The following is a 12,417-nucleotide window of genomic DNA, read 5'->3' as shown; positions in this document are numbered from 1 at the left end:
AAGATCAGTACATTTTAACTATAAAACATTACTGAGAGAAATTAAAGAAGACCTAAATGGAGTGATATGTTAATGAATTGGAAGACTCGATATCAAGATGTAAATTCCTCCTACTGATGTATAGATTCAATGCAGTCCTATTAAAAACCCAAACAGTCTTTTTCAGAAAGTGACAAGATGATTTCGAATTTATATTGAAATGCAAAGGGCCTAGAATAACCAAAATATTGAAAAGGAAGACCAAACTTAGAGGAATCACTTCACCCAATTTTATGACTTTCTATAAAGGTACAGTAAGCAAGACAGTGTGATATTGGTATAAAGATAGACATGTAGTTCACTGGAACAGAATAGAAAGTCCAGAAAGTCCGGGAAAAGCCAATGTAATTAAATAGGGAAAACATAGTCTTTTTAACAAATGTTGCTGGAACAATTTACATGGGGAAAAAAAAAGAACTTTGACCTTTACCTCATGCTATATACAAAAATTAACTTGAAATGGATAAGATAATAAAACATGTAAAGGAAAACACAGGAGAAAGTCTTTGTGATTTTGGGTGAGGTAAATGTTTCTTAGAGTACAAAAAGCAGCACAAGTCATAAGAGGGAAAAAATCTGACTTTATCACAAAGAAACATTTTTGCTGTTGAGTATTAATTTTTAATGGGATAGAGACAAAATGAAGTGCATCTACAATGAGGCACATTTGTAACATTTAACATTGTTAAACTGTTGAAGAGGTAATAGGTTTTGTTGTTTGGATTTAAAAAATATGTATCACTACCTCCTTTGGAGATAAAAATCCAGAAGTCATGATAAGTGATACTTGCAAATAACTCCTTTGGGTTTACCCATTAGTTTCTACTTTTCTAATTCCTACTCAAGAAAATATATGGGAATGAAATGATTGTGAATGCCTTCTACTTTACAAAGGAAGTAAATACTAGCTAAAGCTGTAGGCCTATATTCCATGTTCTTGTCCTGACACTTAGTAATCATATAAACCAAGGGAAGTCACTGAACTTTAATCTTCTGTGTTCTCATCTTTAAAATCAAGATAATTATAGGGCTTTCTCATGGAGTTATTAGGATAAAATGAGACAATCCATGTAAAATAACATAGTGCCAGATTTGTCATAAGTATGAACTAAATGTTACTCTTTATTTGCATGCCTTTAGGTACCTTAAATAGTAATAGAAGCAGTTATTTATAATATAGGTTATACTCATGGAAAACTGCTGGATTAGATAGAAGAGAATCAAGAAATAAGAATGAATTCATTTACAACTTTGAGGGTTAGATAGTGGTACCTTTAATTGAAATTGGGTATATAGGAACAAAAACAAGTTGGGAGAGGAAATTAATGAGTTTGATTCTTAGCATATTGAGGACAGGTCATATGGTATAGATATCCTTGTATGTACGTATGCATTTTAAAGATTTTATTCATGAGAGAGAGATAGCGAGAGAGATAGCACAAGTGGGGAGGAGAGGAAGAAGCCAGCTCCCTACCCAGCAGGGAGCTTGATGCAGGCCAGATCCCAGGACTCTGGGATCATGACCTGAGCCGAAGGCAGATGCTTAACCCACTGAGCAACCCAGGCGCCTCTAGATATCCTTTTAAAAATAATTTATTGAGATGAAATTCACATAACATAAAATTAGCCATTTTAAAGTGAACAGTTAGTGAACATTTAGTACATGCACAGTGTTGTGCAACCACCACCTCTATCCATTTGTAAAACATTTCCGTCACTCCTAAGTAAAACCCCTTATCCATTAAGCACTTCTCCCCCTTTCCACTTCCACTCAGCCTCTGGCAACCATCAATATGCATTCTGTCTCTCTTGCATTATCTATTCTGGATATTTCCTATAAATGGAATCATACCCTATATAACCTTTGTGTCTGACTTCTTTGGCTTAGCATAATGTTTGGATGGTCTACCTACATTCTAGCATGTATCAGTACTTCATTCTTTTTGTGACTGAATAATTTCCCATTGTATGTATATAACACAGTTTTTTTTCATAGATTCTTATTTATTTATTTGAGAGAGAGAATGAGAGAGAGCATGAGAGAGGGAAGTAGACTCCCTGTTGAGCAGGGAGCCCAATGTGGGACTCGATCCTGGGACTCCAGGATCATGACCTGATCCGAAGGTAGTCGCTTAACCAACTGAGCCACCTAGGCGCCCCTATAACACAGTTTGTTTATCCATTCATCTGTTGATGGACATTTGGAATATTTCTGCCTTTTGGCTGTTGTGAATATTGCTGCTGTGAAAATGTGTGTATGTATACATGTTTGAGTACTGTTTTCAATTCTTTGGGGTATATATCTAGGGGTGGAATTGAGGGGTCATATGATAATTCTATAACTTTTTAAGAAATTGCCAAACTGTTTTCCACAGTTGCTACACCATTTTACATCCTCACCAGCAATGTACAAAGGTTCCCAGTTTCTCTACACACTTGCCAACACTTATTTTCTATTAAAAAAAATTGTTATTTTTTTAAATTATATATTTTTAAAGATTTTATTTATTTATTTGACAGAGAGAGACACAGAGAGAGAGGGAACACAAGCAGGGGGAGTGGGAGAGGGAGAAGCAGGCTTCCCGCAGAGCGGGGAACCCGATGCGGGGCTCGATCCCAGGACCCTGGGATCATGACCTGAGCCGAAGGCAGACGCTTAACGACTGAGCCACCCAGGCGCCCCTAAAAAAATTGTTATTTTTTATTATACTATCCTGGTGGGTGTGAAGTGGTATCTCATTTGATTTGCATGACTGATGCAAATCAAATGGCTGATGACTAATGATGTTGAGCATCTTTTTTTTAATGTGCTTTTTTAGCCATTTATGTATATTTTTAGGAGAAATGTCTATTCAAGTACTTTGCCCATTTAAAAATTTTGTTGTTTTGTTGTTGTTGAATTGTAAGAGTTCTTTATATATTCTGGATGCTAGATCCTTATCAGATGTATGATTTGCAGATATTTTCTCCATTTCTGTATTTTTCTTTTCACTTTCTTAACAGTGTCTTTTGATGTATAAAATTTAAAAATTTTGATGAAATCTAATTTTTTTCTTTTTTTGCTTGTGCTTTTGGTCTCCCGTCTTAAGAATACATTGCCAGATCCTAGGTCATGAAAATATACCCCTGTGCTTTCTCCTAAGAGTTTTATGGTTTTAGCTTTATATTTACTTCACAGATCCATTTTGAGTTAATTTTTGTATATGGTGTGAAATAGGGGGGTGCAGTTTCATTCTTTTGAATGTGGATATCCACTTGTTAGATATCCTTTTAAGAGTTAGAAATAAACACCTAGAGTAAAGGAGATCAGTTTTAGAGCTATAGATAGGGATTTGGAAGCTGTGGATTAAATCATGCAAGAAAGTACAGAGGATGAAAAGGAATGTAGGAGAGCATGAAAAATTTATATCTGAAAGGGCAAGATAGTGAAGTATTCAACTTAGTAAGATTTATAGGAGTTTAGATCATTCACTGTCAATTTGAGAATTGCTCTCTTTTGCACTCTTTGTTTCTTCTTTTTCGTAAGAGGAACATGTTTCTAATGCCACCTAGTGTCTTTTCAAAGTATGAGGGTAATGTTTCATAAGAGATTTTATATTAAAAGTTGAGAGATTTTCATGAGATTGAATAGGATATTAGCAGTTTGGTTGCTTGTTCTCACGAACATCCTTAAGAGAGAAGCAAAAGAACAGACCAGTTATTTTTGCCTGAACAAATTCAGAGCTGAATTTTAACTTGGATTTGTTAAACACTTTAATCATATCTTCTGTGATAATTTGTAAATTTGTAAAGAATTTAAGGTATGTAACCTTAAAAAATAGTGGGTTTCATATTTTTAAAAGACATTTAAAATTAAAAATTGTTTTAACTTAAACTGGTTGATTGGAACTATTAAAAGACATCTTACTGAATTTGTTGAGGGTTAGAATACATGACAGAATGTTTATGCAAGTGTTTCATAAAATATCACATATATAAAAAAATGGTATTGTTAAACTACCAGTTAAAAGTTATAGCTATAGGTTTTGTTCTGTTTTTGTTTTAAATCTTGTACAGAAAGTCTTTTAATTGTATTATTAATGTCATGTACTGCTATGCATAGGTGTATTTAAGAATGCTGAGGAAAGATTGAGAAGTACAGGTATTGGTACATTATTATTATTTTTTAAGATTTTATTTTTTCATTTGACAGAGAGAGACACAGCAAGAGGGAACACAAGCAGAGGGAATGGGGGAGGGAGAAGCAGGCTCCCCACTGAGCAGGGAGCCCGATGCGGGGCTCGATCCCAGGACCCTGGGATCATGACCTGAGCCAAAGGCAGACGCTTAATGACCGAGCCACCCAGGCACCCCTATTTTATTTTATTTTAAAGACTTTATTTTATTTTATTTTTTATTTTTTTTTTTAAAGATTTTATTTATTTGAGAGAGAAAGAATGAGACAGAGACAGCATGAGAGGGGGGAGGGTCAGAGGGAGAAGACTTTATTTTATTTTAAAGATTTGATTTTATTTGACAGAGGAGAGACAGTAACAGAGGGAACACAAGCAGGGGGAGTGGGAGAGGGAGAAGCAGGCTTCCCACTGAGCAGGGAGCCTGATGCGGGGCTTGATCCCAGGACCCCGGGATCATGACCTGAGCCAAAGGCAGACGTTTAACGACTGAGCCATCCAGGTGCCCGAGGATACTTAATTTTAGAATAAATGAATGAAAGGAGGATTACTTTCAAAAGAGAGTGATTTCCTGTCAGGTTTGAGTAAGGAATCTTAACTGTAAACCTATGCAAATTCTAAAATAGGGGATATCAGAAAATCAGTTGTCTTTTTACCCTGAGGAGCGTATTTTTCCTCTATGAAAAGCCTACCTATTTTGAAGGAATTTTACTTGACTGACTGAGTTTCCATTTAACCAACAAATAAAGAAGTGCTTCAGGGGTGTCTCCTCCTCCTCTACAAATAAAAAGAAGAATCCTTTGTTGAACGAATGTGAACCATAGAGGCTCCAGGTTCTGTGCTTTGTGCTGTGTGCAGTGTCACATGCAGAGGACGTGGTAGGTCTAGTGAGAAAATCTCCTCTGAGACTGCGTTTAGGGCTTAGGTTTTGTAAAAAAGTGACTTTTCTCATTGTGCTTACTTGGGCGTGTTCACCATGTAAAGCTCCTTATAGCTTTCTGTATAGAGGTGTAGTTATAAGATATTCCCTTTCTGATGAATGAAAGAATAATAATTTATGTTGAGAACATACGTAGATGCAAACTCTTCTGAGAATTTATGTATTCAACTTTATTTGTGCAGATGTCTAGTTTTAACCTAGTTATTGCTAAATAGTCTTTTTTTTTTTTTTTTGAGATTTTATTTTTAAGTAAACTCTACACCCAATGTGGGGCTCAAACTTATAATCCTGAGATCAAGAGTTGCATGCTCTACCAGCCATGTGCCCCCCAAATAGTCCTTTAAAAAAAAAGATTTATTTATGAGAGAGAGAGAGAGCACGAGCAGGTGGGGCAGAGGGTGAGGGAGAGAATCTCAAGCAGACTCTCCACTGAGCACGGAGCCTGACACAGGGCTCAGTCTCCCAACCCTGAGATCATGACCTGAGCCGAACCCAAGAGTTGGACACTTAACTGACTGAGCCACCCAGGTACCCCTCTGTCTAATTAATACCGTATTGATGTAGAATAACTGATGAAGATGTTCTGCTCGTCTTTTCTAGGATAAGCAATCCTCCTCCATCTGTTCTATTTAGTTAAATATGCATGTTCTAGCAGAAACATGGGTTCAAGTTCCTACCATACAGTTTCTAAGCATGTTACATTCTCTTCTTGGGTCCTAACTTCATTTAGTTATGAAATAAAGGGTTTCAGTTAAATTAATACATCCATTTATAAATCAAATTTATTTGAAGCAGAATTCAATGTGAACTATTAGGGTAAATTTTCTTAGCAGTCCTTAAGTCTAAACCCTTCCCTTCCCTGGCTGCTGTATTTACTAATCTTCTAATTATTCCTCCCTTCATGTTAGATACTATCATTAGGCATAAGTTTCCCAACTCCTACTATTATCTTTATTATCTTTTCTTCAGCAACCATGTGGGCCCTATCAATATTCCAGCATCATAGTTGCTGGACCTTATCATCATTATTTCTAGTCTACCTTTGTACCGTCTTCAGGACTGTAGTTTATGCATTGTCATACCACTGAAATATTCCCCTTCTAAAATCATAATGCTGGATAACCTCACCACAGCTCAATAGATTTCAGCTCCTTCATGTACTTATTCTTAAAGCATACCAGTTCTTAGGCTTGTCAGTATCTCTGTTAGATCCTTCTGATTTCTTCCTGTTCTTTCATCTTTACTTTCCTCCCTTTTTAGCTTTGATTCCATGGCCCATTAACTCTTTAACTCTTTAGTCAGTGTCATAAATCTTTTGTCCCATTTTTTGTCAGTCTGGTAAAACTTTTGCCTTTGTGTCACTGTAGTCTACTGAAAAAAGCCACATGTGGAACAGAGTGGTGGCCCTATAAAATTATTATGGGTAATGTCAGTCAGTCCTCAGCATTGCTCACCAGTCCTACCTTTTTCTTTAACTCATCATCTTGTTCTCTACATTATCTTCAGATTTCCTTGCTCTTCTCAAATCACCAATCTCTTTGCTCTCTGCCGATTTCCTTTTTTATTTCGCAGAGAAAATAGCTATAATTTGGAAACTTCTTTAGCTTCTTTACTACTAAGATTACAGATATTTTGATGCTTGTACCTGCTTTTTATAATGTTAGAATGGAAGAAGTATTCCTTCTATCTCTATTTATGTTCTGAATACCATCCATTCCCTTTTTTTTTTTCTTTTTGAGAAATTTGGCTGTGAAGGATAGAAAAAGCTGGAAATGCTGTATAGATTCTCTGTCTTTATTTCCTCATCTCGTACTTATTCTGTAACCCACTGCAATTGGGCTTCTGCTCCTATCACACATCTACCCCAAAACTGTTCTTACAAAGGGCACCGCTGACTTTCATGTCAGTAAATTCAAAGGTGTTCTTGGGTCTCCTGGCAGCATTTGTTTTTGTTCAGCCTTCTCTGAACACTCTTTTCTTGGCTTCCTTAAGCATTTTATTTTCCCCCATTTCTGTGGTTATTCTTCTTCGGTCTCCTGCAATTTAATCAGTATTTATCAATATTAATATTAAAAAGTAAGGGTTTCTTAGATTAGAGAGTGCAAAATTTATATGAATTTTAAGAATAAAACATGAAACTACTTTTTTTTTTGTTTTGCTTTTAGAGATTTATTTATTTTAAAGAGAGAGCATGAGCGGTAGGGGCAGAGGGAGAAGGAGAGAGAATCTCAAGCAGACTCCACGCTGAGTGTGGAGCCCAACTTGGGGCTCAATCTCAGGATCCTGAGATCATGACCTGAGCTGAAACCAAGAGTCAGATGCGTAACCGACTGTGCCACCCAGGCCCCCCAGAACACGAAACTTTATAACGAAACCAGGTTGGGGAAGGAAATTTTGCGCAGTGTGCGCTCTACTCTTGTCATTAGAGATCGTGAAAAAAGTTAAGAATCATTGATATATGTTGTTTAAATTGTTCCTTTCAACAGTCTTATAAGGTAGATGACTATATTCCTATGTATCCACAAAGAATGTGAGATGGAGAAGGATGGGATGTGTTCAGGGAACAGTGTGTTTTTCTTCCTCATTGGAAGGATCAGGTTACAGTAAGGTAGTAGTGGAGATACAATCTATTGTTTCAGTGTTATGGGGTGCCTTGAATGCCAAGAGGAGGAGTTTTTTTTTTTTTAACCTAATTTTTTAGATAGTAAGGACTGGTTGAGGATTTTTAAGCTGTGTACATTTTAGGAAAGGGAGACTATCATGGCCAAGGGCTGATAATCTGTAACATTAATTTTAGTGACCAGATTGGCACTTCTACTGGAAGCCTTTTTGTAGATATCCTGAGGTAATGAATTGAGCCCTCTATGACATTCCTTTTTTAGCACTTTGTCTTATCTTTGATAGAATTTCTCCCATTGTATCATAGTTATTTGCTTATATTTGACTTCTCCATTGGATTTGAGGTCTTCTAGAATAGAATTATTAGTTTATGGTAGTGTTAATCTTGGTAATCTTTCCCCATGCCCATCTCAGTGCTTAGCATAATAAATGATTCCTGAATTTGTAAATGAATAAAGAGTTTGAATTTTGAATTTCTGGTCTGAAGTTTATCAGACTGCACCATTTATATTTCTTAGGACTGATTGGAGACCGATTCCTACCTTGTCTCTGCTGATATATGTTTTATTTAGTTAATAAAATCTATTTTGATAGAGAAGTTCTATGGCTTTAAAAGCCTGTGACTTTGCAGACACTCATATAGTGGATAGTATACCCAATGCAAATCAGCTGTCTGTTCAGGTCTTGTGTTTGTTTTCCCCATAGACATAATCCAGCCGTTAGTGGTTTAAAGCAGCAGATGGGAAGAGTCCATGGAGATATGGATTTATTAGCTCTCACAACATAAGACCACACTGGTTGTTGAAGGATTAGAAATTTGTTGCTGAATGAAAGGAAGATGAATCCTGTTTTTTGTGCTATTTTCAGCAGTATGGCTAGTTCTTGTTCTTACAGTCAGTTTTAAGAAGACCAGAAAAAGATTTTGTAAATAAACTTTCCTTTAAACCCCAGACTGATGGTACAGCTGCCATAATTATATGAGCAGCAGCTTTTCTTTTCTCCTTGTTGAGTGCAAACTGAATCAGTCTTATGGTTATTGCTATATTTACTCTAAGGAGTAAAATATATATAGTCTCTAAGGAGACCATAACAGCCTGCTTTATATATACTATATATACCTTTATTTTTATTTTTTATTTTATTTTTTTAAAAAGATTTTATTTATTTGACAGAGAGACACAGCGAGAGAGGGAACACAAGCAGGGGGAGTGGGAGAGGGAGAACAGGCTTCCCACCAAGCAGGGAGCCTGATGCGGGGCTCGATCCCAGGACCCTGGGATCATGACCTGAGCAGAAGGCAGATGCTTAACGACTGAGCCACCCAGGTGCCCCTATATATACCTTTATATATACTTTTATGTATATACTCTGTATACTATAGAGAATATAACAGTGCTTTATATATACCTTTCTTTGTCAAATTAGGAAATTTGGATCAATATCTCCTGCAATCCTTAGGAGAGTGAATAATTTTTATAGTATGTCCTATAGTTTGAAGAACAAATGATGATGAATTGGTAAATAATGTTTTAACCCTCTTCCTAAAAATATAGTACTGCCTTTGCTAAAATCTTTTTTGTGTGTGTATGTGATTTTTTGGAAATACCACCAACTTGCCTCGCGTTTCCCCTGTGTTTACTAGGATTCTGGAAATTCCTATAAAATTGGAAAGTTTAAAACATTGCTTATGGGGTGTTTAATAAAATCCTACCATGTGAGCTAACCTTTCACTATAGAACTCTTAAAATATATATATATATATATATATATATATTTCTAATATAAATTAAGACACTAGAAACATCTTTAAACTTGGCTGAAGTCTTGAAAATGGCAGCCAGTGACCAAAGAAATGATCCCAAGATTATTTAGCCTGAGTAAAACTAGACTTTTTCATGCTGTGCCCTTTGAGAAGTCTGGTGGAATGGGGAGCTTTTCCTGTGACTGTACTATCAGCAGTGAATAGATGAATGAATTCGTCCATGCTCAGACTCACCACACGTGTACTAGCTAGCCCCTTCCGGGACATAAAAGAGCAGGGAAACCGACCTTAGCAGTGATCTAAGCTCCTGAAGAAAGAGGCTTTCGTGACTGCCCAAGAAGTGAAGACCAGCGTATCTAGAGATAAAGAAACAAAAGAGCCTGTGACAGTATCGAAAGAATCTGACATTTGCTTTGTCTATACAAAGGATGAAAGGAATTTTGCCGACTTAGTCAGAACAATAACTGGTTTTAAATCAGCCTCAGCCTAAAATACAGGCGTCAGAATAATATGTTTTTCTTTGTATTTCTGAAGAATTGTTATCTTTTTAAAAACGGTATGTGAAGTGGTTTTGTTTTTGGAAAGGAAAACGTGACATGGATTTTAAAAGCTCAGTAGCTGCAGGTGGAGATTCTCTTGTTTTGCTTGCCAAACCTTTTTAATAAGCAATGAAGTCAGGAAATCAAAGATTGGATTTTTTTTCCGGGACCTTTATCCTTTTCTTGGTTCTTCAAATATTTTAACCAAAGAGGTATGCCTGGAAAAGAAAAACAAATATGAAATATTTTCCCCTATTTTGGTGGTGATTCAGATGAGATCTGTCTGTACTGCTGTGAAGAAAGACGTGGCTCTGATGGGAGGCAGAGATTGTCTACTCACACTGGACTGAGAACTGATTTAGTGGAGTGGTGGTTAGTGGGCACAGCATGGAGAAAGGGATTGATTGTTTGCCTCTTTACCCAGCAGTAAGCAAGTAGACACTAGTAGTTGACTGTCTGGGGAGTGGCTTTTTTTGTCTGATATCTATTATGGATGATTCCAGTATTCTGCGAAGGAGAGGGTTACAGGTGAGTAACAGAAAGCCTTTTTACTGATCTCCTTCCTCTTAGTGTCTTTTGGAAAATGTACTAAATGGATTGCTTCAATTTTATTTAATTCATTTGAAGCAAGGTAGAATGCCACTAAGTTCCTCTTTATTCCATCATGTATAGTTATAATTAGAGAAATTGTCTAAGACCCTTCTACTTTGATAGAAAAAACGCTGCTTGCGCTTACTTACATTATATTAACTGAGTGGTGCAATTAAATCATACCTTTGTAGGATGCGGGCCTAATTTTTGATATTAGACATTACTGTTGACAGATTATTTACAGTAAACATATTCTGCTCCCAACCACTGTGCCTGCTTCCCCACTTCCCCCTCCTTAATTAAGTCACATGTATAATATATATTTGACTCTACACATAGTTTTCAGAACTTTTTAAAATTACCACTTTGCATGCATATATACACACATACAGTTTAGCCATATATCTGACACCTGTTTCTGAAGCCTTCTCCTCTTTAAGTCATGGGTAATTTGGCACATGAAGAGGTAAGTAAGGTATAATAATGAGGCAAAAATGGAGAGATTGATAGATAGCATTCAGCTGAGTTTCAGTGAATGTCCTTAGCACTAAAAGAAGACCTACCACATTTCTTTTAAATTTTATGATTAATTTTTTCATACTTTGTAAAGTAGATCATCCTGTCTTGGTCTTATTAATAAAGAACGAGCCAGTTTTCTTTAGTCCAACATTGAATGTGTTAAAGGACTGACACAGTGAAGGTTTCAGTATAAAACACCGAACTCAACAATCAACCTGTGAAGGTCCCTTCGTGAAATGTAGCTATTTCTCATTTTTATTTTGTTTGACATTTGTAAAGCACTTTTTTTTTTTTAATACAAAGCACTTTGGGTCTTTTGAATGATCGTAAATTAATGTTATTTTGGTTTCTTTAAAGTGCTCAGAAAGAAAATATACAGGATTGGTAAAATTTAGGTGGATTATGATATTTGTAGTTCTTATTATTTATCTTTCTTATTAATGGTACTATGAGCATTCAAAGCCTCCTGGAAGCATTTGCTGAATATTCAGCACTTTTCCAGTATGACCGGCCTTTAAAAGTCAATGCCTTATTTTAATTTCTCCTGTTAGGGCAGTTGCTTTGATGAGATCTCTCATTTGATTTCTTGGGAATATTTTAAGAAGTATTTATAAAGTGCTCAGAAGACCTCTCATAAATAGTGATGTATGTTCAAGTAGCTGTTGATAAAAAATGGCTGGCTTTATAAGCACATTTAATTGCATTGCCTATTTATATCCCTATTTAACTTTTTAGTTAAATTTAGTTAAATTCAGAAAGGGAATCCTATTTGTTGAGTGGGGAATATTTTCAATTACTGTGCCTGTTTTGTGTTGACTCAGTCATTTTTCTCCCTAGTGACTGAGTCAGTCTCCAGTATCTGCTAACCCTGTTTATTGATGCCCTTCCTCCTGAGTCTTTGTTTCTATCTAGCGGGGACTCCAAATTGCCAGACTACACACACTGGAGGGTATTTTCTTACAGCCTCCTTTTTTTCCCACCAAATATTTTTTATTACTTTACAGTTCATTCTCCAAAAGACTGCATTGGAACATTCTGAAATAGAAGTAATATTTGAAAAGCAGCAGTTTAGATTATTTGTTTTAAATAGGTAAATTATAATGTAAACTTCAAAAGTTAGTTTTAGATTTGTGTGTATAAACACACAAAAGTGAAAATGTATCCAGTGGTACAGGTAATTTACTGGATAACCTCAGATTAGAAGATAAAAATCCAAATGAATGTGTGGGCCTTACT

The 12,417-nt window shown here is 36.0% G+C and overlaps 1 protein-coding gene across 6 annotated transcripts in view; it reads left to right on the top strand.

Annotated features, from left to right (window-relative positions):
• The window catches only part of MAST2 (microtubule associated serine/threonine kinase 2), a 221,440-nt gene that overhangs the window by 49,766 nt on the left and 159,257 nt on the right, over positions 1 to 12,417 (top strand). The window contains exon 1 of one of the 6 annotated variants that reach the window (XM_032430002.1): positions 9,519 to 10,599. The exons of the other annotated variants lie outside the window; for them this stretch is intronic. Within the exon in view, the coding sequence (XP_032285893.1) occupies positions 10,561 to 10,599 (39 nt within the window). The 5' untranslated portion in view covers positions 9,519 to 10,560. Of the gene's footprint in view, positions 1 to 9,518; positions 10,600 to 12,417 lie in introns of those variants that run through there. 6 annotated transcript variants of the gene reach the window in all.

The sequence above is a fragment of the Phoca vitulina genome, unplaced genomic scaffold (genome assembly GCF_004348235.1).
Source record: "Phoca vitulina isolate PV1807 unplaced genomic scaffold, GSC_HSeal_1.0 scaffold2, whole genome shotgun sequence".
Classification (NCBI taxonomy): Eukaryota; Metazoa; Chordata; class Mammalia; order Carnivora; family Phocidae; genus Phoca; species Phoca vitulina.
This window is presented reverse-complemented; position numbering and strand designations above follow the sequence as displayed.